This window comes from Neophocaena asiaeorientalis, unplaced genomic scaffold, assembly GCF_003031525.2.
Source record: "Neophocaena asiaeorientalis asiaeorientalis breed wild unplaced genomic scaffold, Neophocaena_asiaeorientalis_V1.1 scaffold879, whole genome shotgun sequence".
NCBI classification, from domain to species: domain Eukaryota; kingdom Metazoa; phylum Chordata; class Mammalia; order Artiodactyla; family Phocoenidae; genus Neophocaena; species Neophocaena asiaeorientalis.
Window position 1 is genome coordinate 695183 of NW_020175527.1, and position 27893 is coordinate 723075.

The 27893-nt window shown below is 42.3% G+C and overlaps 1 protein-coding gene across 1 annotated transcript in view; it reads right to left on the reverse strand.

Annotated features, from left to right (window-relative positions):
* Positions 1–27893, reverse strand: part of LOC112415810 (S phase cyclin A-associated protein in the endoplasmic reticulum-like) — a gene marked incomplete at its 5' end in the record, with an annotated part of 224280 nt that overhangs the window by 17733 nt on the left and 178654 nt on the right. Inside the window, 2 exons of the mRNA XM_024768976.1 lie at positions 17680–17829; positions 22931–23168. Of these exons, the coding sequence (XP_024624744.1) occupies positions 17680–17829; positions 22931–23168 (388 nt within the window). The remainder of the gene's footprint in view (positions 1–17679; positions 17830–22930; positions 23169–27893) is intronic.

The window sequence follows — 27893 nt, forward strand, 5'->3', positions numbered from 1 at the left end:
TATAACTGATTCATTTTGTTGTAAAGCAGAAACTAACACACCATTGTAAAGCAATTATACTCCAATAAAGATGTTAAAAAAAGAAGTAAAAATAAAAATTTGCTTCACATACATGATAATTCTCCTGTACCTGATATTATAGTAGGTATTCATTTCTTAAGGCATCAAAAAATATATATTAAGTATAATTTAAGTTTTAGAAGACAGGAGACTGTAATATTTTAAAAAATGAACACAAGTAGTTAATGTTTGTTCTTTTTTTAACATCTTTATTGGAGTATAATTGCTTTACAATGGTGTGTTAGTTTCTGCTTTATAACAAAGTGAATCAGTTATACATATGTCCCCATATCTCTTCCCTCTTGCGTCTCCCTCCCTCCCACCCTCCCTATCCCACCCTTCTAGGTGGTCACAAAGCACCGAGCTGATCTCCCTGTGTTATGCGCCTGGTTCCCACTAGCTATCTATTTTACTAGTTTGGTGGTGTATATATGTCCATGTCACTCTCTCACTTTATCCCAGCCTACCCTTCCTCCTCCACGAATCCTCAAGTCCATTGACACAGACCTACTAGAGAATGGAGTTAATGTTAAATAAACATCATGTTTTAAAGGTAGGTTTGGTCTTCTGCAAAATTCACTTATATGGGAGCAGCTCATTCCCTGACCATACCAAAACCATGACACTAAATAATAGAAATAAACTAGAAAAAGGTTCTGTGACAGTTTCTTGCCGTTCTCCAGATCCATCTATCCATCCATCCATCCATCCATCCATCCATCCATCCATCCCTCCAAGCATCTTAGACACAGCCATGGTGTACTACAGTAAAATCTCTCTCTCTCTAGAACTCACCTAACTCAAGGAAACAAAACAGAAAATGGTCATGTTCTGTCTTACCTACTTATACTCTGTGAATCCTGCTGATTTTGCTAAGATCTAAGAATGATCCTGAGTTTCCCTCTTATTTAGGAGAAAGTTTTCCATTTTGTTTTATTTTTATGTTTTTTTTTTTTTTTTCCTCAGAAGACAGAAACACACATATGGCCTGCCTGGCTCCAGATGCACGAGCAGTTGTTTAGGCAAAGACAGACAGGCAGATGTGAATCTCCAGTTTTCAACACTCTTAAGACTATAAGCTCCATGGGAACAGGGGTTATGCCCCTTTTATTCACTGCTGTGTCCCCAGCATCTGGCATAGTGCCTAGCACAGTGCCTGACAAATTATAGGTGCTCAATAACCATCTGGGGAATGAATGAATGAGGACTGAGCTTTGGTTTCCAAACCTGACTCTAGGGGCCTATACCTTCTGCACCAGAGCCCTGGGCCTCCTCTTCCCAGATCCTTCAAGGTCCTCAGAGACACTGTCTTTGGACCTACAAGAACAGCTGACTGAGTACCTCAGCCAGCACCCTGTCCACTCCAACAGCCTCTTGGCACAAAGGTGCGGAGAGTAGGGCTAGGGGGGGCAGGGGTAGCGTCTTTCAGCAAGATTTGTGAGCTGATCAGTCAAGCCTAAGGCCAAACCACCTCCGTCGGCCAGGGTGGTAGGGTGAGTGGAATACGGGTCAGACAGAAATGTATACAAATAGTTAAATCTCACCAAGGCAAATTCTTTATGCTGAGGAATTCCTGTTTTGCTTTTTTCCATTTCTTGTCAGAGACAAGGTGTCCTCAACAAAGGGGCAAAAATAGGTGTCTAGACATCTAAATTCATTATAAGAGACAGCCAAAAGAGTCTGTAAATCATTGGAACAAAGAATATTTTTCTAGCAGAGCAGAAACAAAGTAGTTGTTGCATTCCTTCCCGCAAAACTGGTCCTGCTACAATGCTGAAGTGAAGAGGTAGCAGCCGCAGTGGCCAGGCCAGTGCACAAGCCTCTCTATCCACATTGCTTTTGACAAGTCTCATCACACCTGAAGCCCAGGCCCAGGAGAGGAACAATATGACAGGAGGGGCCTTGAAGCCAGTGACCTCTATGAATCATATAAAGAAATGGCATGCCCCAAACACACACACACACCTTGTTTCTCTAATCTCATGCCCTGGGGGTAGAGTAGGGAGGGTGTTGAAGTGGCTTTATTTAAATACCACATGAGAAAAGTTTTAAGAGTCTGTCCACATACATAATCAAATCAAATTCAGAGCAGAGAAACACAAAGATTCCCTTGGCTAGCACTGCAAACAAACTTCTCTCTTTCCAAGCTTGCTTCTGCCACAAGATAGATTTCTAGGCTGAGATTAAATGCAGAGACCTTAGCAGACTGTGTGGGAGGCAGGCCCTTTAAGCACTAGCCTTCTTGCTGGTGGTCCCAGGAATTCACTGCTGTCTAGTGCCAGCAGAGGGTCAAGGAGGAAGGAAAGAGGGGGAAGAAGGGAAGGAGGGAGGAAAGCAGCCAGGGGCACGAGGAGAGGCTAAAGCCAGTAGTTGGGGGCTTGGCCTCTCAGAGGCTTTGGAAACCAGGTGATCCTACAGAAACGAGGGCTTTCTTCATGTAGTAAAGGGTGAGTGGCTGTCCTGCAGTGTCCCTCCAGGGAAACTGGGTGAGCAGGCCCCTGAGCTGTATTCCCTGCTTCCTATGGGTGACAGGCTATGTGCTGAGTACCACCAGCAGAGGGGTGCAAAGGAGGCTTCTGGGCAGGCCTCCCCCTCAAACGCCACTCTGCTCCTGCAGGCGAGAATGATGCTTCAGAACCAGGGGCATCAGGTCCCAGTCCTGGGGCTCCAGTGTGGAAGTCCTGATGACCTCCACATACTGGAGTGACTTTCAGACGCAGGCTGAACATATCATCCTGCTGCTCTCCTCATCATCTCCTAGAGGATAAATCCCCAATTCTCAGCCCCACACGTAGGTCTCTTCGTGACCTGGGCCTGGCCTGCTTCTTCACTCTTAGCTCTTATTCCTTCCACTACCTCCTAAGCTCCAGCCAGAATGGACAGTTTGCAGTTCTCTAAACCTTCCCAGGCTATTTTACATCTCAGTATCTTTGCTCATGGTCTTTCCTGTGCCTAGAATGTCTTTCTTACCTTGCTACCTGGTAAGTATTTATTCCACTGTCAGATATCAGCTCAAGCACCAGCTCCACTGTGAAATACTTCTAAGAGGAAGCTCTAGCACCGATCCAGGTTTGTTTACTGTCTGTCTCTCCCTTTTCTCTTAGAATGTCAGCAACTTGAGAGCAGGGACTTAGTCTGTTTTGTTTTTCTCTGTCTCCTGGGTGTCTAGAACAGTGCCTGGACCATTGCAGGCACTCGTTAAACGTCCGTGGAAGGAAGGAATGAGTCTCAGCACTGACAGCACTGCTCCTAGGCTGTGGGTTCCACAAGGACAAGATCTGGGTTGTATTCATTTCTTTATCTCCCAGCACTTGGTTTGAGATGGGGTGTGCATTTAGCAAAAGCTGATAAATGAGAGAAGGAATGAGTGATGAATGCTCATATGGACAGAAAGCTCATGATACGGAGCATTTCCCCAAGAATAAGTCACCTCTAGCCTTCTGTTCCATGTTAGAGCTTCTTTTTACTTCCTTCATGTTGTCTATTTTGTGAGAAGAGTTACCTTTTAAATGAAGCATGTTCTAAATTCCCTTCAAACACATCTTGTGGCACAAGAAGTGTAGGCTAGATTCTCTTAAAAACTTGGCTAACCCTAAAAGTCAGAGATTCTATAATTTGTCAGGGACTATACCCATACGTGCTTTTTCTGTTTTAATTTATGTTTGAGAAAGAACCTCGTCTAAAGAGCACAAACCTTGGAAATGATACAGACTCACTGTACCGTCATACATTTGAGGGACTACTTTATTTTGGATTTTTTATTTGCATTATCTGTGTCCCATCTACCACAAGGTGGGGGGAGGGGAGAAGAGAGAAGGTTGGTCACAAAAAGTCCTAGATAATGTGCCAGGAGGCCTGGCTCCAGGGACTTGAGCAAGTCCTTCTCTTGTCTGGCAATGAGGGGAGTTGGACTAGATGATCTCTGAAGGTCTGTGAACTTGCAGAAATAATATAATCCTGTGCTATGAGCATTCACACACATAAGCACCTTTTGCTGACTATACCTGCACAGATATTACATTTAAGTATGGTAAAAAAATAGTTTAGAATATATTTTTCTTAGGAATGAATGAAAAGTCTTCACATAAAATATGCTATCTCCACATTCTCAACTATTCTGATTTTCTAATCCAGCTTCTTTAAGAAAAGAGAACTTATAATCACACACACACAAACACACGAATACTGGCAAGATTATGTCCATTACAGACTAACAGGACATGTGTGTGTGGGGGTTGGGAGGTGGGTAGGTAGATGGACAGTATTTAATAATGCCCTAAAATACAAATATTCCAAGTGGGCTCTGGAACTTTCCTGTGAGGAGAACTTGGGTCAAACCTTCCTCACCATGGAGCCTTTGGGTGGTGTAAGAACAACAGCAGGGTTAATAAATGCAGAGCACAGCCTGATAGATTTTCTGGTCACATCCTAACAGCAGCCAGAGAGCATGGATGCATTCCATGGAGCATTTATGGACTCACTAGCACCAGTCTATGACAATTTTATTTAATCATAAAAATATAATAGTAGTCAAATCTTTTTGTAGTTTCAGTTTACTGCTTTCTCAAGTGAAATAAATGGTCTCTCAGATTTCTTTTACTTTCATCTCTCTGCTCTAAGTACAGTAGGATAAGGTTCCAATTAAGGCCCATTAAATGTTCACATTGATTCATGTGAGGCATTTTCCAGTTTCTTTTCCTAACACAATCTCAGTGTACCTCTGAGTTACCTCTGTGGTGTGTTTTCAGTTTAGCAGTTGCCCATATAGAAGAGAATTATTCGGGTGTGAGGTCTCCCTTCCTCCTATTTCTGCAGCCCAAAATGGTGAGTAAAGATTCTCCTTCATTGCATTCCAGACAAGCATATGTTTATCACCTGTCAGGTACATCCAGATGAACTACACATGCCCCTTGGGAAGGGGAGCTGGCAGCTGGCCAGAGCAGACTGACCCTCCCAACCTCTCTTTGCAGCTGTGCTGGAGCGGCACGGTGAGTGGCAGCCCAGAGATCCCTACAGGGGGACCGACTGGTGCTTCTACATGGTCCATGGAGACACACAGAGTTCTCTTCAGTTTCTCAACAGACGAGGATACACGCTTTGACGGCAGAGATGCCCTAGCTAAGGTGATATCAAGTGTCAGAGCTGACTGAGTGGATACTCCAGGGATTTTCCCATTAGGAGCAGGGAATGTGGAGGCTGACAACGATAATTTCAATAACATCATAGTCAACACTTGCTCCCAGCCAGGGAATGTGCTAGCACTACGCCCATGATCAAATTTAATCTACACAACAACCCTATGAGGTGTTACCAATGTTATCCCCACTTTATAGGTGAGGAAACTGGCACCAGGAATGTAAGGGGTTTGACCAGGATCACAGAGCTAGTAAGTGGTATAGTTGTGACCATAGGTCACCTGGCTCCAGAGCCCACGTTCCTCTCATCATGCTATAGAAACATACTACCTACTCCTTAAAGCAGAGACCAGCCCATGGCTGCCATGACAGAACTCCTGCACACTAGGGTCTCTGACGAGGTGTGTATTATCTGACGGCAGACCAAAGGTGCATAATGCCGAAGGAATTACATACACATGAAGAGATTTAAGAAAAATATTTAGAAATCCCCCCAGGAAACTTGCTATTAAATGAATGATATGGTGATTTGGGGGTCTTTAAGTGTAGATTTTCCCAGTGTGTGCTTTCAGAGTGAGGCATACCTGCCAAAAAGCCTTTTTTTTTTTTTTAAACCAAATCATAACAAGTCAGTGTAGATTTGCTGTGACAATGCCACCAACTTGATAAGCCAATACCCCAAAGACATCCACTCTCACAGCTGAGAGTCAAACTTGGGGCTTACGTAATAAGGGTGACATTTAACCTTCCCAACAATCCTGTGAGTTAGGACTTCTTGGCTCTATGTTACAGCTGGGGAAAGCGACACTCAGGGTAACCTGAGTTCATCACTCAAGTGAGAGGAGGGGCTAGGACGTGAACCTAAGTCTGCCTCCAAAGCTTTCTCTCACACACCGCTGTTTTCTCAAATGCAGGATTTGCCAAACCTTAAGCACAGTGGTTTCATTTGGATCTCAGAACTACTGGCTCCAGCAAAAGCAAAACTAAGAAGTTTCTTTTAGAATAAATTCAAAGATAACTTATAGTGCCAAAGAAATGGCTCTTAAATTTTTAGCTGAAAGTCAGTTCAGGAGGTTTGGTCACTAAAACAGAAGTGCTGTATCCTTCAAAATCTGGGGCCATTTTATCCTTTCCTGCAGTATTATGCCTAAGAAGAGATGTATTATCTCAACATCCAATAATTCATTCAACAAATATTAAGTAATTACTCTGTGCCAGGCACTGCTGTAGGCACTGCAGACAAAGGCGCTGTTCTCAAGATACTAACATTCTAGCAGGATGGGGTGGGAGCGGGGAGACAGGCAAAATAAGTAAGTGTCAAGGGCGGGTAATAAGTATATGAATAAAAATAGAGCAAGGTAAAGGGGAAACAGTAACCATGGGTCTGATACACTATTTTAGATACTGTGGTCATGATAACATGACATCTGAGAAAAAAACCTTTGAAACACCCCCACCTCCCAAACCATGCTGATTTCTGAGGGAAAAGATTCCCGGGTAGAAAACAGCAAGAACAAAGGTTTGACATGAGAGGTGTGTTTGTAGAAGAGCAAGGAGACCAGCATGGCTATAGTGGAGTACTTGTGATTACTGCAATTAGAAATGAAGATTATTAAATTCAAGTACTTATGTTGGTCTGGACATGACTTCCCACTTCACCTTAGAATTATATATTTGTCCTCCATCAGAGCTGGAAGGACCCTTGGGAGTACCCAGCCTAACTCTGGGTAAAGCCCAGAGAAGGGCAGTGACTTGCCCAGCGTCACACAGCTGTACAGCTATGAAAGGACCCAGCTGTCCTGACTGCTGCACTAGTATTTGTTCCTTGGTGCTGGGCTTTTTGTGACTGATGAGGATCTCCTATCTCAGGAGAGGTGTTTTCTCTGTGATTACAGATTAAGTCTTTATAGTCTATCTCAGTGATTTATTAAAAAGGTCCCTCTGTGACCAAACACCAAGGCAGGACCAGAAAAAATTAGATTCACCACTGGTCATGAGTTAAACTTTGACAAAATATTCCTTCTGGCCTCATTTTCCACCCCATTAGAAGATTTGCAAGTGAGCAAAGGATGACAGGATTGTACACACACCTGACCTGGCAGTAGGGTTCAGCTCTGGACCTTGTTCACAGGATCAGGGTTTGGGCACCTGGGGAATAGGGTGCTGACAGCTTATTGCTTGGCTTCCCCTTGTGCATCTCCTGCTGCTCTGTTCAGTCTTGGGATGGAGCTCAGAAGGAGATGATTAACTTCATGGCATCTTGCGGCTAAACTAAGCCCTCACAATGACCCTACTCATGCTCTTGGTCTCACTTCCACTGCTGAAGGCGCTTAGTGGGTTCCCAACTTTTTATAGGAGAGTGGAGATGAAACTATGGTTAGCTTTCAATTTCAAAGTTTCAATGTTAGATTTCCTGACAGTTATTTTACTGGAGTGTTCTGAATCTGAGTTCCCCAAAAATGAGAAACTGAGAAGACTGGTGAAGGAAGGATAGTTTACCTGTACAATTGTGTTTTTTTCCGATCACTATGCCAGAATTATGAATTCAGCCTACTGCTGAATCAGGTGTATTATTTAGTGCCATAAAGATGATGGTAACAGGGCCATCAGGGATAGCAACAGCTGCCTTTCTTGAGCATTCACTATGAGTCAGGGCCTTTATTGTCTCACGTAGTTCACACAACAATGTGAGAAGTAGTGGTATTATGTTCTCCATTTCACAGATGAGGAAACCGAAGCTCACAGCTCAGTAACTTGACCAAACCAAGGTCACAGTGCTAGGAAAAAACAGAACACGGATTTCAAAGCCAGCTGACTTCAGAGCCTATGCTCTATGTCATGGAGGTGTGACATCTGACTTTTAGTACTATCAGAGATCAAGTTCAAAACCTCAACTGCTAACTGACTCAAGACGGGAATCCATTCAGGTGCCACCTTAACTATCGCTGTATCAACCACAAGCAGGGGGACCCATGGGATTATAGTGAGCCACGAATTAGGACACAATCCTGTACAAAGGGGGAGAAGAATGTTCCTTTCTCAGTTAAGTGCTACAAGTATACCTGGCCAGTGTTAGTCTTGGGTGGTGAAGGCTTCCATCTGAGAGCTCAGTGGAGGCTCCCTTGCGGAGGTTGCCATTTACTCCAGCTGATTCCCTGGCAATGCAGCCACCGGGTCAAGGAGGGAGTTCCTTATAACTTCTCAGGTGGTTTTTGGAGTTAAAAGGTACTTGGTACGAGCTCATGGTACTTCAAACTACCCTTGTGTTGGAAAAGAGAGATGAGGATACCAAAGAGATGAGGGAAGTAAAAGGCATCTTTTATTTGGATTCTGTGACATTGGTGACTTTTAATACAAGCAGCCAAAATTGCTAACTGGCAAATTTCTCCATTCTAATATCAGCCAGGTCACTCACTAGAAGTCTTAGAATAAATCTTTAGGCCAGGGACTTCTCTGGTGGCGCAGTGGTTAAGAATCCACCTGCCAATGCAGGGGACACAGGTTCGATCCCTGGTCCGGGAAGATCCCACATGCTGCGGAGCAGCTAAGCCTATGAGCCACAACTACCAAGCCTGTGCTCTAGAGCCCACAAGCCACAACTACTGAGCCCACGTGCCACAACTGCTGAAGCCCGTGTGCTTAGAGGCCATGCTCTGTAACAAGAGAAGCCACCGCAATGAGAAGCCCATGCACCGCAACGAAGAGTAGCCCCTCCTCGCCGCAACTAGAGAAAGCCCGCATGCAGCAATGAAGACCCAATGCAGCCAAAAAGAAATAAATCAATAATTAAAAAAAAAATCTTTAGGCAGAAGTTATTATTATTTTTGCGGTACGCGGGCCCCTCACTGTTGTGGCCTCTCCTGTTGCGGAGCACAGGCTCTGGACGCGCAGGCTAAGCAGCCATGGCTCACGGGCCTAGCCACTCCGCGGCACGTGGGATCCTCTCGGACCGGGGCACGAACCCGCGTCCCCTGCATTGGCAGGCGGACTCTCAACCACTGCGCCACCAGGGAAGCCCCAGAAGTTATTTTTAATTAGGAAATTTATTATTCTACTTTTGGGAAAAGCCCCATATTTTTCTTTGGTGCTGTAATATTGAGAGTAACTCCAAAATGGTTATATTGTTGAGGTTCTTCGGCTCTGCCTTAGACATGATACATTTTTATTTTGTGAAAGGAACTGTATCTGTCGCACAAAGAAAGTACAGAAAGGTGACGTTTGTGTGACAGCTAGAGAATAAGCTGCCAACACTGGGAGAACAGAAAGGCCTTGAATGCTGGAGTTTCCACTTTGAGCCCACCACAGCAGAGTCCATTCTTGGACTTGGATGGGGCTGGGGGAGTTTACCAAATGCGTGTGACCTAGGACCATCTGCCTTTGAGAAAAACAAAGAGTAAAGTAAGAATGTGTGAGCAGGAATTAGGCCACCTCTGAAAGTTCTAAAGGCTACAACGGAGCTCTGGAAAACCGCCACTCTTAAAACACAACTCTGTGTCCCTCGCTTGTAGATGGTATACAACTGGGAAACTGCCCTGTTTTTGTTTTCAGGGAAACATCTGAGGTGAGTACAACGGATACATTTTAGGACCATTTAGTCAATTAACATTTGGATTGTCTTATTAAGCCATCAAACTACAAAAGACTTGGAAAACGCATGTCACACAGCTCAGGCAGAATCTAGTTTCAAGAGCTTCAGTGTCCAGCTTACTCGCAGGTTCTGATCTCCCCCAGACACATTAGGGAACCTTTGGTGCAGTGCCGAGCAGATGATTACATGATCTGCATGACTCTCTACAGAGAAGCTGATGGGGGGAGGGTGGGCCAACGGGATCCTTCCTACTTTCAACTATCACAGGAGACTCTGGCTCTGATCGCTGGAATCTATGGGGTCTTTCCAAATGAAAAAGTCAGTCACTAACTACAATGAATATGCAAAGGTGCTTATTCCCAATACAGTAATATGTAGGCAGTCAAATCATCTGTCATTCAAGTTAATTTAATTATCAGACCACATTTAATTATCCAATATAAAATGTAAATAAAGTGAAGGTCTGACAGCCCATACTAATTATGTTCATTATAATAATTAAATGGGAAGGAACGTAGAGTCATGAAAGTACCATAAAAGACAAGGAAGCTTTTGATTAAAAAGCACATTTTAATTAGAAACTGCAGCCCTATAGGAAACGGATGATTGGTTCTATCGAGGATGGGGCATTACTTTTATTATCCAGGTTTCTCTTCTAAAGTCATCTTTAGTATCATGGGGCTCAGTCCTTCCAGTTAATAGACTAAATGGTGGCAAATAAAAAGTGCCAATCCTTTATGCAAAGCAGTTTCCTAATAAAAGAGCCTTAGGCTGCAGCAGGAGTTCAGGATCTCCTGTCTTATAAAGACACAAGCTGGAAATAAAGGATCCTCTGTGGACAAACAGGCACTGAAAATTAACGTGACTTCTGCTTAATGATACGGAAAGATGAAATGAATTGAGCATCATAATTTCTCCTCTGAAATTTCTCTGATTTAAAGTAAGTGGCATGAGGTTAAATAAATTCACTTTCACAAGAACAGAAGTGAGGTGGAAAAGGCACTAACTGGACTGCCAATCAGGAGGTTGGGCTCTGCCAGTTCTTGCTTGGCAATTCCTTTTCCTTCTCTGAGCCTCAGTTTCTCCATCTACAGTATGAGGGAGCCGGACTAGGTATCTCAGGGCCCTTCCAGGATGAAGGCTCCATGAAACTGTGATTGAAACTGGAATGAGAGCTTAAAACTGCACTTCCATATCCCTCAGCAAATGCTCACTTGGCAAATTACTGGGTTTTGGAGGGAGCAGAAAGGGGATTTAGAATGAAAATAAACAATCAACTTTTTAGTTATAGAAAACTCCCCAGTTCTACTGGGATATGAGCAGTTTCATTAAGTAAGCTTGAGGCTATTTCCCCTACCCTTCCCTTGCCATGCAGCCTGATGGGCATGGAGTCCAGCCATGGATGGTGAGCATGGCTGTTTGGTGCAGGTGAAACTACTGTGGCTAGAGATGGCATCACACAGCAAGGACACTAACATCTCACCTGTAAGTCTCTGCTTGTGAGTGTCTGCCAGTGGACCCCCTGTATTAAGATAGGAGAACCAAGGTATATTCAGCTTTTAAGGAGGAGCTGCCATGGAGTGGGCAAGCAGCTCATGACGCTATCTGGTACTGAAAGAATCTGGAGTAGGGCAAGGAGGATCTAAAAAACCACAATATGTCTCCATAAAATCAGAATGCTGGTCTGTGGTTCTAATCTCAGCCATTAAAATATCACAGACTCACGGAGCTCAAAGGAGAGATGGTCTAGGACAATCCTAGGTCATCCTAGATCATCATTCAAAAAAAAAAAAAAGGGCTTCCCTGGTGGCGCAGTGGTTGGGAATCCACCTGCCAATGCAGGGGACATGGGTTCGAGCCCTGGTCCGGGAAGATCCCACATGCCACGGAGCAACTAAGCCCGTGAGCCACAACTACTGGGCCCGTGTGCTGCAACTACTGAAGCCCATGCGCCTAGAGCCCGTGCTCCACAACAAGAGAAGCCACCGCAATGAGAAGCCCACACACCGCAACAAAGACCCAACACGGCCAAAAATAAATAAATGAATAAATTTATAAAACAAACAAACAAACAACAAAAAAACCACAACATTTTTTTGGTGGTAAAATATGGATAACATATAACTTACCATTTTAACCATTTTTAAGCCTACCATTCTCAACGGCATTAAGTACAGTCACAGTATTGTGCAACCATCACCACTATCCATTTCCAGAACCAAGCTATTGGGTTGGCCAAAAAGGTTTGTTTGTTTTTTGCCATAAGATGGCTCTAGTAGTGCTTAGTTGTCTTTAACTTTATTCGAAACAATTTTGTTAGATTGTACTGTGACAGCTGTCATATCAGAGTGCATTTTAAAATAATTATCAACATTGGTGGATTTTTGTGTAGCCATTTTAATATTGAAGATGGAAGGAAAAAAGCAACATTTTCGGCATATTATGTTTTATTATTTCAAGAAAGGTAAAAATGCAACTGAAACACACAAAAAATATTTGTGCAGTGTATGGAGAAGGTGCTGTGACTGATCGAACGTGTCAAAAGTGGTCTGTGAAGTTTCGTGCTGGAGATTTCTCGCTGGACGATGCTCCACAGTCGGGTAGGCCAGTCGAAGTTGATAGCGATCAAATCGAGACATTAACTGAGAACAATCAACCACACAGGAGATAGCCAACATACTCAAAATATCCAAATCAAATGTTGAAAATCATTTGCACCAGCTTGGTTATGTTCATTGCTTTGATGTTTGGGTTCCACATAAGTTATGGGAAAAAACCCTTCTTGACCATATTTCCACATGTGATTCTCTACTTAAACATAACGAAAACATTCCATTTTTAAAACAAATTGTGATGGGTGATGAAAAGTTGACACTGTACAATAATGTGGAACGGAAGAGATCATGGGGCAAGTGAAACGAACCACCACCAACCACACCAAAGGCTGGTCTTCATCCAAAGAAGGTGATGTTGTGTATATGGTGGGATTGGAAGGGAGTCCTCTATTATGAGCTCCTTCTGGAACACTGAACGATTAATTCCAACAAGTACTGCTCCCAATTAGACCAACTGAAAGCAGTACTTGACGAAAAGCATCCGGAATTAGTCTACAGAAAACGCATAATCTTCTATCAGGATAACGCAAGACTGCATGTTTCTTTGATGACCAGGCAAAAACTGTTACAGCTTGGCTGTGAAATTCTGATTCATCCACCTTATTCACCAGACATTGCACCTTCGGATTTCCATTTATTTCGGTCTTTACAAAATTCTCTTAATGGAAAAAATTTCAATTTCCTGGAAGACTGTATAAAGCACCTTGAACAGTTCTTTGCTCAAAAAGATTAAAAGTTTTGGGAAGATGGAATTATGAAGCTGCCTGAAAAATGGCAGAAGGTAGTGGAACAAAACAGTGAATACATTGTTCCATAAAGTTCCTGGTGAAAATGAAAAATGTGTCTTAGTTTTACCTTAAAACCGAAGGAACTTTTTGGCCAACCCAATACCTCTTTGTATGGTCAAAAAAGAGTCATGTACCAAAATGTTCATTGCAGCTCTATTTACAATAGCCCGGAGATGGAAACAACCTAAGTGCCCATCATCGGATGAATGGATAAAGAAGATGTGGCACATATATACAATGGAATATTACTCAGCCATAAAAAGAAACGAAATTGAGCTATTTGTAACGAGGTGGATAGACCTAGAGTCTGCCATACAGAGTGAAGTCAGAAAGAGAAAGACAAATACCATATGCTAACACATATATATGGAATTTAAGAAAAAAAAAATGTCATGAAGAACCTAGGGGTAAGACAGGAATAAAGACACAGACCCACCGGAGAACGGACTTGAGGATATGGGGAAGGGGAAGGGTGAGCTGTGACAAAGCGAGAGAGAGGCATGGACATATATACACTACCAAACGTTAAGGTAGATAGCTAGTAGGAAGCAGCCGAATAGCACAGGGATATCAGCTCGGTGCTTTGTGACCGCCTGGAGGGGTGGGATAGGGAGGGAGGGAGGGAGGGAGACTCAAGAGGGAAGAGATATGGGAACATATGTATATGTATAACTGATTCACTGTTATAAAGCAGAAACTAACACACCACTGTAAAGCAATTATACCCCAATAAAGATGTTAAAAAAAAAAAATGCTTAAGCCTCAAGAGGGAAAATTATTTATCTAAGATCCGCTAGTGGCAGAGCTGAGGTTAGAACCCAGGCCTTCTATTTGTTAGATTATGGTCCACTTTGTGCTCATAAAACACACTCATTTACACTTTCCCAGGATCTTTACGTGTCTTCCCCACGTAAGGCACACAGATATGTCCCAGAAGCATTCAGAGTTGCAGAATGGCAGCTTCTCAGTGTACTGTCTAGATAAATGGGCATCATCTTCTAAACCCTCCACCCCTGCCCAAGAAATACTTCAGAGATCACTGGTAGAACGGGCCGGTGATACATCTAATTTTCTTAAGCAATGTGAAATGAAAAGAACACTGAGCTGGGGTTTGCAAGACCTGCGTTCTAGTCCTGGTATTTTAGCAATTCTTTATGTCATTTCAGGGGCTCATTTCACCTCTCTGAGTCCAGATTCTTCACCTGTCTGTGAGGCGGGAGTAACTCCTCTGCCTTACAGCCTCAATGAAGTGCTAATGAGGTCCAAGAGGCCACAGATGGGGCAAGCAGTATAAAGAATTCTACAAATACCAGAGGTTATGCTTTAGAAAAGCATCTCCATAAGGTGCAATGTCTCAGTGTTTGACAATTACTATCATTTCTATCAATTTTTGATTTCTTCTCTACTTTTTGTCATATTCTTTCTTTTCACAGATTGTTGCATTTCAGCAATTGCCCGAGGACTGAACTGACTTCTACCTTCCACCAAATCAGAAGTGGATGTCCAGTTAGGATTCAATCCTTCTGGGAGGCAAGGTGTCGAGAAAGGAGGTCTGGCCTTTTTTACTTTTCTAATTTCTTCCTCTCAACAATTACCTCTAAACCCCACAGCTTCTTCCCCAACTGAGAAGCCATAGGGTCTCTGTCTCCTCCTTGGATTGCTTGCTGCTCTCTCTGCCCATTTAATCTGCTTTCTTCCTGTCCCAACATGCCCAGTCTTTACTTTGCCATCAGGTCCACCTCAGTTCTAACATGCCATTTCCAAATACCAGTTCCCCCGACCCCATTTCTCATTGACTCTGGTGAGCCCAGAGATACTTAGAGTGTGTGTTTTATCTATAGGAGAGGATTAGTCTGTGGTCCGGCAACAGCAGAAAATCTCTCTGAAATCCTACACAGTTCTGAGTTCAGTAAATTCATCACAACAGAGTTGGTTTAAGCAAAGAGCTTCAACCATCCCTAAACATGGGTGTGCTGAAGAAACTGAACTTTTTGCTGTAGAACTACACAGCAAAATATTATCACACACACAAATTACTTACCTCTTTATAAGTGCAGTAGATAGTGTTATGATAAATGGTAAACGACTTAACAGGAAATTGTGAGGTAAACCATGGGCTGTCTACACAAGATAAAGCCACGCAGACATTAAAAACTGTATTCACAAAGAAGGATTATGATATAATGTTAAGTGTACAAAGCAGGATAGGAGTGTATATACCATATGACCTCAGCTATGTAAAAATATTCATAGAGGGCTAAGGAGTGGGTGAAGTGAGTGAAGGTGGTCAAAAGGTACAAACTTCCAGTTATAAGGTGAGTAAGTTCTGGTGATGTAATGTACAGCATGGTGACTGAAGTTAACAATACTGTATTGTATATTTGAAAGCTGCTGAGAGTAGATCTTAAAAGTTCTCATCACAAGGAAAAAAATTTTAACTATGTGAGGTGATGGCTAACTAAATTTACTGTGCTAATCATTTTGCAACATATAAATATATCAAGTCTTCACACTGTACACACTTAAAAATAAGACAGTGTTACATGTTAATTTTATCTCAGTAATATTAACTGGCAAAAATATTCACAGAAAAGAGACTGTAAGGAACCTGCCAAAATGGTAACCGTGACTATCTCAACAGTGAGATCAGGGATAACTGTGACTCCTCCTCCTTCTTTACACTTGCCTATCTTTTTCATGATGAGTAAGAAACACTTTTGTAATCAGAAAAATGAAAACAAACTTTTAGAGGGAAACGAAATGCAGTTTAGTAGGTCAAATGGATACACATGAAGAGAAGAAAACCACACAGGAGATTTCGCTCAACTTTCCTTCCTTGAGTAGCTTGTAAGAGACTCGTGAACCTGCTGCGCTTAGTCCGTGGAAACGACAAAGCATCAGTACCTGAGAGAGCACTGCATAAGTGATCCTGTGGCGGGAGGTGAGAAAGATCTGCCCTTCTGGCAACGAGGTCTGCGAAAGGGGAATTTTTCTACGTATGACGCTTCTTCTGGCAAGGGTCCACATTTTCTACATTTTAATCATGGAAATCTTTCTAGAATGGACTTCATATTCCTCAGCCTTCTTAAAGGGAATGCACAGAACATACATTTTGCCTCCATGCTCACTCAGGGTCCGCATGGGGGGCATCGACAATCATCCAGGGAAATCAAATACAGGGCTTAGTGTCCCTTTGAAACCAGATAGCTACAATTTTTTTTTTCTTTTCTTTTTTGGCTGTGCCACGCGGCACGCAGGATCTTAGTTCCCTGACCAGCGATCAAACCAACGCCCCCTGCAGTGGAAGCGCAGAGTCTTAACCGCTAGACAGCCGGGAAAGTCCCAGATGGCTACAATTTCTGAGGTCTTGTGCTTGTCTTGTTGTTTTCTGTCCTCTTTCTCCTTATCAGATAGGCAGTTGCAGCTCTTAGTGTGTAGGTTCTCACCTTGTATTTGGCTCTAGCACTACAGCTATCTCCTTCCTTCTTCCGCCCTGGTCTAGTTTACTGCAGGCTAATAAACCTAGCAAGCACACTTATTAGAGAGTTGCCTAAAATAAAAATCAGCAAGCTTAGAGTGAGGGTTAAGGGCTGTTCATAGGCCTTTTCTCAGCTATAATCCACATAATTAAGGTTGCTGAATATGAGGCTTTAGATAAATGAGGTAGTCAGGAATTACAATTTGATATGTTACTTATGCCATGACTCTGTTTTTAAAAATAAAGATAACAACCTAAATAGGAAACGAATTTGAAAAAGAATAGATACCTGTACATGTATAACACTTTGCTGTATACCTGAAACTATCATAACATTGTTAATCGACTATACTCCAATATAAAATAAAAAGTTAAAAAAAGATAAAGTGCTTTATTATTGTTATTTTTAAAATAAAATCTGTAACACAGATTTCCCAACTTTTTAAAGCAACAGAACCCTATTTACAAATGAAATCTTGCTTAGAAACCGAATAATCAAAATAGTTAAAAGCAAAACTACTCTGGGTGATTCAAGGGGGTAAGGCCCAAGCCCTGCCTTCTCAGGCTCCCCTCCAACACCATCTGGCACCCTCTTAAGCACCTAGGCAGAAGCCAAAGACCAAGAGCAGTTTCATAAAGCACCAGACTAATGCTATAATATTTGCAAAGTGACCCAAGTTGAAAGATGTAATCTATTTCATTAAAACAACAACAAAAAAATATGAATAAAGCATCAGGATCTATGTGGTAAGGGAGTAGATGCTTCTGTGTGGCTTAAGAAGAACATTTTATTAAAAATATCTTATTGTTATAGCTTTAAGAGGAAGTCCTAGTACTGGTCTAGTGCTGATCAAATCTCTTTGGAGAGAAGTCAGAGGCATATCCCTGGAGCCTGGTTAAAGGGCCTCACACAGGACAGATGGGTTCCAGCAGGCTAGCCTGCCTTTTCTCACTCCAATACCTCACACTCTCAGTGCTGGGGAAGCAGTCTGAGGAACTTTCCTGTGCCTCTTACCTGGTTATCTGGGTGGGTGACAGTGAAGTAGCCCACACAGACGATGACCTCATGAAGGAGGCTTTCACAGGAGACGTGGCTGCAGTGGCCCAGTAGGGAGCTGGCGATGTGCCGGAATGCAAGGGACAAGCCCTCTGCCCCTACAATAGACTAACAAAGACAAGGAGCAGTTAGAACTCCCCAGCCCAGGGACAGCCAGGGCTGCAAATCACAAAACACACCTGGGCCCTGTGCACCTTCTGCCATGATGCCAGAAAAGCATATGAAATTTCTAGAGCACTGTGCTTAACAGTTCAGTTCAGGGATTCCTGTTCCAATAAACGACCATAATAAATGCAACGTTTAAACTGAAAAAAAAAAAGACAGAAAATAAAGCATAGCAGACCAAATGCCTGTACTACGTGGATCAAGACACTATTCACCTAAAGCATGAGTATTTATCCCATTTTTAACGAGGTATTTTTTTTTCTCATTGCACAGTCTCACTGTAGAAAATTTGGGAAAATATAATAATACTAAAATTCACCTGTAAATCTACCATTTAGCTAACTTCCAATACTATTTTTTTTTCCTGAAGGAGAAAATATTTTCTTGTATGCAGGGATAAAAATATGACTCTAATTATTTACTTATGTTCAAATAGAAAATAAATATAAATAATAATTAGTTATTCAAATAGCTCTTGTGCTCCCAAAGTAACGTAAAAAAACCCAACAACCTCCCCCTGCCCCCGCAAAAGAGCACAAAAAACAAACCATGAAGCCCCCTCAGCTATGAGGCTTCTGGGATCCTTTCTTGAGACAGTCAAAGGGCTGTTGGTGGTGGGCGACGCGGGAGGAGAGCCTGAGTCTGTCTGTGCAGCCTGAAGCGTCTATTTAATAAACATGTCAAACAGACAGAGCGACAGGAGGGCAAAGGGGAGAGGCGAGGCCCACAGAATGCACTCGCAGCCCACACTGGAATGAAGCACCACTGCCAGCCTGTGGGAAAAGGCAGTGTTTTAAACTCATCTCTTGATTTGAGGTCTTGGCTGGCTTGAACCAGGTCAGATACTTTGCAGCTTGGAAGTTTCAATGAATTCACTCTGCCTAACAGCCGGGGAGGCACAGTCTTTTTAATAAATACTGTTGAAACAAAATTACTACTAAATTTTAAGAGTGCCTTCTGTCTCTGTTTCATTGCACTGAGACAAAATGTTTTTCAAGCCCCAAAGAGACTTCAGGAGGGCCCTGCTCCTTTAAATCAAGTAGTGACACCTTCTCAGCTCAGCCCTTATTTAATTAGTTGTGTCCAGCTTGCTGTGACCCAGTGCCCTCTGTTTAACCTTCACTGATAAGAGCAGGTCAAAGGGCATGTAAGTTTGAATATAAAAATTAAACCAATTTTTCAAGTAAACTATATTTCCTTTTTAGCCAGAATTAATTGCCAAGTCAGTACATTGATTTGTTTCTTGAGACCACCTTCAATTGTAAAAACTGTCAAAGTATATGCACTATACAATATCCGGGATCTCAAGGCCATCTGTGCCAATATGAATTCAGAGTGAAATCAGACTCTTTGCTGAAGGGAGAAAAATATTTTGACGGCCTTATTAGTATATAATGAAATGGAACCAGTTAAGAAAATATTCTAATGGATAACCTTTTGTTGCTACTACGCGATGAGTTCTCACACCAAAACAATCACATAGGTTTATGGCTTCAAAGAAGGGTGCAGAAGCACTGGGAATGTTGCATTCGAAACCTAACCTTTTGATTCAACATCTGCAAGATGGTTTGGGTAAATTCTTCACCTTCAGAATATGAGTCAGTCCACATTTCCTGAGGGCCTACTATGTGCTAGCTAGCACAGTGCCTTTATGTAATCTCATTTAAACCTCAGACTTGTGATGTAAGTGTTTTTAATCTCTATTTTACAAATGAGAAACTCAGTCTTAAGGATTCAAATGACTTGTCTAAGGTCATACAACTTGATAGTATGATGGCTCAAAGTCAGGTCAGTCTTGACTCGAGACCCAGAGGTCTTGATGAGGGTGCTTCTCCATAGCAGCTCTACAGAGATGCATTCTTGCAATGCACTGGGACTCAAACCATCAACATGTCTTACACTGTCTTGTCTAACTCTTCAGAGGGTCAGACCATTTATCTCATTTCAATTTTCTTCTTCAGCTTCTTCAATCCTCTCAGGCAATTCATAAATTGTCTCCCAGATTTTTTCTGAGCTCAGACCCATACTGTACCTAAAATCTCTTTTCCTGTGCTTTATAAACATAGTTCCTGAAATCTCACTTTTGACAAGTAAGTTGTTTTAATGAGCTAGAATATGAGTTTCTCTGACCATATCTATCATAAAAATAATACTTTTCTCCTAAACTCACCCATTGCTTTACAATGCAAATATTGTGTATTTGTATGCTATTTACTTGAGCATTGCACGATTGATCAGATGTCTATCTACAGCAATGATGATCAGATGCTTTGCTTTAGCTTGCTCAACAGAGTGTAGTGTGGTTAGTTAAAAAAAATGACTATAAATCTTTGACAGTCCTCCCATTGAGAGATGGGGCCTATGTCTTCTCCTCTTGAATCTGGAAGGTTTATGACTCATTTAACCAATAGAGGATGGCTGATATGTAACCATATGACTTCTGAGGCCAGGTCATAAAAAAGCCATGCAGCTTCCGTTGGTTCTCTTGGAGCAGTTGTTTTCCAGAAGCTTCCTCTCAGGAAACTCCTACTGAGAACCCAGACACCACGATGTTTTGAGAAGCCCAAGTCACATAGAGAAGCCATATGTAGAGTCTCTGGCCAATAGCCCTTGATGAACCTAGTCTTTGAGTAATCAATCCCAGGCATAAAACATGAAAGTGAAGGAGCCTGCAGATAATTTGAGCTCCCAGCTATTTGAGTCAATTTGCCCCTCTTCTCCATAACCCCCAACCCCAGTCATTCAAGTCCCTCAGCTGAAGCCCTACATCGTGGAGTAGTGACAAGCCACCTCCACTGTGAAAAGTCCTGCCTGAAATCTGGATTCACAGAATCTGTGATCATAACGGTTGTTGTTTACCCCACTAAGTTTGTTTGTTTTTCAAATGTATAAAAGTAACTGGAACAGTAAGGTAATCATTGGTAGATGTATTAAAGGACCTGATGCTAGAAATTCTAGGTATCTGGGTCCCTGCACACACTGATGAAGCATAAGAGAAAAACATGTGCTTGACTTTGGGCACCAAAAGGATGGCAGCCAGGAGGAAGGTCCCTGAAGGCTTTCCTGGCCCATGCACTGGTTAAGGGGATAAAGGTACCTGGGAACAATGTCTGGGGAGAGGATGAGAAGCAGTGATGGCAAAATTGACTAAAATAAGACAGGAGAGTCAGAACAGAGAAAAGGAAAAGAAGAAAAAGCAGGAAAGAATTAAGAGAAATATGGAGTAACAGGAAGGACAGAGAAGAAAGAAGCAAAAGAAGTGTTAGGAACCAGCCGCAAAAGGACGTTCCCCTGGGGAGGTGGGCATCTCACTCTAAGAATGGCTCGAACTCTCGAGTCACCTTGGTGTTTCTCCTGGGGTTGTGGCAAAAGCGGCTCAGGTAGGGAATATATTCTGGGCTTGATACGGCAAGGAGCTGCAGAGGAATAAGTCGTGGTTTCATCTTAGTTGGGCATGAAGGGCTCCAGAAATAGATTTTTGACTTTTCTAACATTATTGGCCATTGTGCCTAAAGGTCATGAGGGAGCAGGGCTGGTTGGAGTTCAGTGGTTCTTTTGAGTAAGGCTGCACAGGCTGTGAGTTCATGGAGGGCTGGGGGTAGGGCAGGGACCTGGGGCTCCCTGACACTCAGAGTGACTGATGGAATAAATGGCTGACTTAATGTAAATGCTTGTGTATGATATGGTGACCCCTGAAGCAGTATAAATCCTGGTCAGAAGACCCATAAACCAGGAGCTCAGGAACAGTTTTAGGTATTTGCTTTTCATAATCCCTGGTAACAAAAGAAATCACTCTAGTTGGACCTAGCTGATGGGTAGCCTGCTGGTCTCCATATTCTGAGGGCATAAAATTAGCATATCTTGATTTCTAAGCTGTTTCCAGACAGAACACAATGGGGTTGGGTCTTCATAAAACACAAATGTTACGTTCAACCCAGAGGCAAGAACCATTGGCATTCTCTGGAGCAGGTACCTCTTGTTCTAGGTGTGGCTGTAAACTCTCAGAGCTTTACATATTGTGTAGCTACCACCTAAGGCTAGTTCAAGTGCTTTGAAAACTGAAAAGCATTAATCCTAAGGAAGAGATTTCTGTTCTTATGATGGATAAACTAACTCTACAAAGTTGAAAGATACTGAATCCAATGATACGACTTACTAATTTCCAGTTGTGAAGAGAATGACAGGAAGACAAGAACTGCACATTTGTCACCAGCTACAAAACAGAAGTGTTTCTTCCATCTTGCGATGGCCAAAGACCACAATTTTCATACATTTGTATCTCTATAACCTTTTTCCCTTTGAGCAAAGCAATTCATCTCAATTATGGGTTCATTATCTGCCAAGTTTGTTCCCTTTTTAATGAAATCACTTGACAGTTAATAAACTGAAAGAGAAAGTCTACTCCTTGGGGCTTGCTCTGTTCCAAAGGTTCAGTGTTTTTGAAAATTAAATTTCCTACATGAAAAACAATCTGTTTCTAAGCTGACAGTCTGGTGTTATAACATAAAGCAATTTTTCTTTAGCTATAAAAACTTAGTATTTATAGGGGTTTGCACTTTACGTTGGATACAACTCAGTTAAATCATTCATAGACAGTCATATCAATCAAAACAATTTATCTAATTTTGGTTGTGTTTATATAAGAAACCATTACTTTCCTTAATATTTAAATGTTTATGGTATGATAATGCCTTTTCTAAAGAAATCAAGACAGAAGATTTATAAGTAGCAGAATGGCATAGGCTTGGGGCCATGGGTACCAGTCCTGGCTCAGCCATGTGTAACCCTGGGAAATTACTTAACTGCCAGCTTTTCCACCTGTAAAATGGGTATAATAATATTCTGTAGGGTAGTCATGAGAACAAATAAGAAAGCATATGCAAAGCACCTAATCCAGTTCCTAGAATACAGTAGCTTAATAAATAGTACGTATTATTATTCCCTGTATTGTAGCTTATTCCTTATGCCCCAATCCAGGAAAAGAACCTCTCATCATATCTACACAAAATTATTAACTCTTGGCTGGTTAACCAATTCCTGGTACCTGAAAAGCAGGCAGGTCAAGAGCTGCAAAGCTGTTGAAGAAACGTAAACTCTGAATGGCCACTTGGACTGTGTTCTGAGCGTAACTCTCCTTGGGACTAGAAGTGCCGGGGTCCGAGATTGTGCCATGGAAGAGGACACAGTAGAGCATATGCAGAACTCCAGCCAGGTCTGTGGCCTGAAGAGCAGCTGTCAGTCCCGTGGGATCCTGGCGATTATTGTCAAATATGCTGTGTGACCTGATAAAGAAACATTCAACTTTTCAACAGAAACCTACTTAAAGGATGCTGGCATTTTTATAGGTCAAATGGAACATGACAAGCAGACCGTTAAAAGCAAACCATGTGAGTGGTGTAGTAAGGTAACAAGAAACCTCAGGGAGTAAATGCAGCCCTCCCCCCAGCCAAGTGCACTGCGGCCCGCCCTTTTCTCCAGCTGGGAGACCGGGCTGCTGTAGCAGTGGCAACTGAGTACTCTGCAGCCAGGCTGAGGCTGCTTCCACCCTTTGCAGCCTAGATAGCCTCACTTTGTTTAGATTCCAGGCCTGGTGGAACTGGACAGAGTCCATGAGAGCTGTTGGGACTCAGAACTCAAAACACCATGGCTTACTTTCTGGATACACAAGGGAATCTTCTCAGGGGAGGCAGTTACTGGGAAAGTACGAGGCCTCAAAAACCCAGTCGTGTGTTGGTATACCGTGACAGGGAGACACTTCAACCGCTTTTGAAGGCACAGTTCCATCATCAAGGAGTATTGGCAGGACAGGTTGTAGGGGCCAGGCTCTCAAGAACAAGCTAGTGCTGGATTAGCTTTGTACAAATCACCTTGAAGTTAGCTTAGCAATTGTGGCAGGCAGTATGGATGAGCAAGAAGCAATGGCAGTGGCAAATGAATTCCTCAAATCAATAGGAAAGGAAGGGTTTGCTAAATCCACCTCACTCTGGAACTCAGGTATACGTGAAGTGTCTAGTGATCAAGAGCCTACAATTTTAGTAAATGTGGCTGCTAAGCCTTCATTCACCCTTTTTGCCCCTAGAAACCATACCCAGGTTTCTCTCCCCTTCCCACAGCCAACATGCTTCAGGTGGGGTCCCCTTCCTATTTACTCTGGCTCAAGGGTATGTAGGCCTAAGGTAAGGGGAACATGGAGGGAGATTCTTGGGCTGAAATGCCTGGAAAGAAGCCCTCACTTTTTCTCCACAGGTTTGAATCTGAAATGTAAGGTCTGTAGCTGCTGCAGCCATTTGTTCTAACCACTGCACAAATCCTCAGGTCTCTGGGCTGTTCCAAGTGGGTCAGTCACCTTTCTTCATGGGACACAGCTTTTTCTCAGGAAGGGAAGTTACAAGTCCCTGCTCAGCGTCTCCCTTTAACCTGGTATGATCTGCACAGAGCTGAGCAGAAGTGTCTTTACGTTTCTGCCACAGGATGATGCCCTTCCCTATTTTTAACACTAATATAGGTCCCTCCCTTTCCTTTTTCTGTTGTTGTCGTTATGGTTCCTTTCAGCTGGAATCTAGAATGGGAGAGAGGCATTGAAGATCTATGCTTATCTCATAAATTTGCCCAGAAGCACTGAAGAGATGCCACTAAGTAAATATGAATTCGAAAGTGCTGGCTGGCAAGTTTCTAGTATCTTGCCTAGTTTTCTAATCTATGACTTTTTTAAGGGATTATATTATTCATTCTAATTTGTTAGTTTCATCAAAGTATAGTTTTATTCGTAACTGTGGTAAGCATTTGTTTCCTGAATGTGCACTATTTCTGATAGTCTAAGAATGTGGGATGACACTTATACTTGTTTTCTTCTTAAGAAAGCAGGTCTTATGAAATACTATCATCTCATTTGCATGGCAGGACCTGCTAAGTACATTCACATCTTCCACCCCACCTCATCTGTAGTTCTTCATAGTTGGTAGAGAAGGTGTTGTTCTCCTCACTTCACACATGACGCAACCGAGACCCTCAGAGATTCAGTGAGATGTTTTAGGTCATAAACATTTGTCAGTGGCAAAGGCAGGGGTACTACCAAGAACTGTTGACTCTTTAAAGGCAGGGCTTTGTCCAAAGACCAAAACATCCAGGCCAAACAGGAGGTGACCTCTTCTTTCGTCTCTATGCCTTTTCTTAAATCAAATCTCGGGGTTAACTGAAGACTGTTAAACAAAGTACACAGAGGTTGTAATGTAATCCTGATCATCACGGAGAGACACTTTCTGTCTTATGGGACTCAGTAAAAACAAAAAGTTAAGAAATTATATTTATTTGCTTATAGGCACATCTGAACCTTTACACAAACTGTTAGCTAATGTCATTTCAGTTTGCCCTTCCTTCCTTCCTTCCATTATAGCCATGAGAGTTAGGGGCAGACCCCGACTAAAGACGTGAGTAGAGATTAATGTGTCTGAGTTTATTATATAGATTCCAAAAAGGGGTCTGTGTTTGTTTAACAATGACTGCCTTTTAGAACCAATGACAAGTCAGAAGACATTTCTCCCTAAAGCTAATTTCTAATAGGCTTTCAGAACCTTGGGGTTGAGTGACATCACTGCTGGTGACAACATTTTTTCTTCTTTGTGATTCAGAATGGTCACCTCCCCTTTACTGCCTGTGTTGCTTTTAAACTGATTATTAGCATATTCAAATGCAGATATTCAGGAATATAGCTTTATTATTTAGAAAACTTTGTAACAGTTAATCTTTGCAAGCATTTATGAAATTACATGAATTCACTGCTATTACTTCTTTAAAAAAATAAATTAAAAAAACCCCAGCAAGTGAAGATCATCATAATAGTTTCTCTTCTCTCCACCCCACCCTATTTAGGAAAATACCAAACTATAAAATAACATAACTCAGGATCTTTTGCAATATTCTTCTGATGAAACAAAAATGTTGATTCAGAAAAATCAATTAAATTAGCATTCAAGAACTCAGATGTGGAAATGGTTCAAAATGTATATTAATATTGCTTTGTGGAAAAGACAATTTTAAAGTTAGCCTACAGAATATACAGGGTGGAAGGGAGGGGAGAGAGCTTGTCTGCTGCATTTGGCTTCCACAGGACTAATGTAGACATGAAGGGACTTTAGAAAATGTTTACTTTTGATTTAGTCTGAAATACGGATAATTTGTCCTTGAACAGGCAACTGGCTCCTGTTGGTCTTAAATGTCAGCTATAATCACTTTAAGCCTAAATGTTTATAATAAAAAAGTAAAAGGCCTTATTCATATCAGGCACAGGTTATAAAAAGTTTTCTTTTTTTAAATAAATTTATTTTTGGCTGCGTTGGGTCTTTGTTGCTGCGCATGGGCTTTCTCTAGTTGTGGCAAGCGGGGGCTACCCTTTGTTGCGGTGTGTGGGCTTCTCATTCCGGTGGCTTCTTGCTGCAGAGCGTGGGCTCTAGGTGCGCGGGCTTCAGTAGTTGTGGCACACAGGCTCAGTAGCTGTGGTTCGTGGGCTCTAGAGCGCAGGCTCAGTAGTTGTGGCGCACGGGCTTAGTTGCTCCGCGGCATGTGGGATCTCCCCAGACCAGGGCTCGAACCCATGTCCCCTGCATTGGCAGGCAGATTCTTAACCACTGCACCCCCAGGGAAGCCCATAAAGTTTTCTTTTAAAAACACACTGAAGATATGAAAAATCAGATCTGAAATTTTGTATATTACACTCTAAAATCTTCTCAATTTTACTGGATTTTAAAGTGTTTTTGTTTGGTCTCTAGGATTAGAGATCTTAGTGGCATATTCATTTCTGTTCATTAATTGTGAGATTCAATCAGGAAAAACTATAACTGGGCCATCAATATACCTGCACAGCTCTTGAAAACCCTACTTTGCCTTAAAGGAGAGTATAGCTGGGCAAAAAAAAAGCAATAATTTCTGTGGGCATGAATCAACTACCGTCTGTTCCATCTTTGGTATTTCAAACCACTTATGTAACAGGCCTTATTTGGCCCAAAAAAGCAGCTGTGACAGTTGCAGACACGATAACCCCCTTTCCCCATTTGTTCCTGGCTTGTTTGCTCTTGTATCCCTGGTCGCAGATTTCTGATTCGGTAACATCCACCCTGATCCCCTTCAGTGCTGGTATCTTCTAGACTGCTCTCCTAGCTTCTTGGATTTTGGCTTTGTTCCCTCCTTTAGATCTGGAATCCCAGAGGCATCTTATCAGAACCTCCCATTTTAGCCTCTGAATCCAGAACACTCCCCACAAAGGTCTGCATAGTGCTGGGAGTGGACGGAGTTAAGTCACTGTCCCTCCCAATGATGAATGTGAACTTCACTGTTCAAGGAGAAGTGAATTATTTCTTACAGAGTTATTCCAGCTGTGGGCTCTTATGTACTGGGACAGTCTTAGAAAGCTGACCTTCATCTAGTAACATCATCATTTATCAGGCTTTGTGGTGAGCAAAAGGGACATGATTATCTGTCATATATTCTCTATTGAAAAAGCCAAAGTACCTGTGCTCCAGCAACAGTGACCTGTGATGTATTACAAAATCAAGGAAGACCAGACCCCTGTCCTATAGAATGTTACAGTCTAATAGTGGCAGGCATGTGCATCAGCTTCCTATTGCTGCTGGAATAAATGATCACAAGCTAGTTGTTCAAAACAACACAAATTTATTCTCTTAAAGTTCTGGGGGTCAGAAATCCAAAATGTCTCACTAAGCTAAAATCAAGGTGTTACCAGAGCTGGGTTCCTTCTGGAGGCTGAAGGGGAGAATTTATTTCCTTGCCTTTTACAACTTCTAGAGTATGGTTGTTCCTTGGCTCCTGGCCCCTTCTTCCATCTTCAAAGCCAGCAGCATAGCACCTTCAAATCCCTCTCTAACACTGACTTTCCTGCTTCCCTTTGAGATTACACTGGGCCCACCTGGATAATCCAGGCTACTCTCTCCATCTCAAGATCCTTAACCATTTCTGCAAAATTCCTTTTGCCATGTTAGGCAACACATTTATAG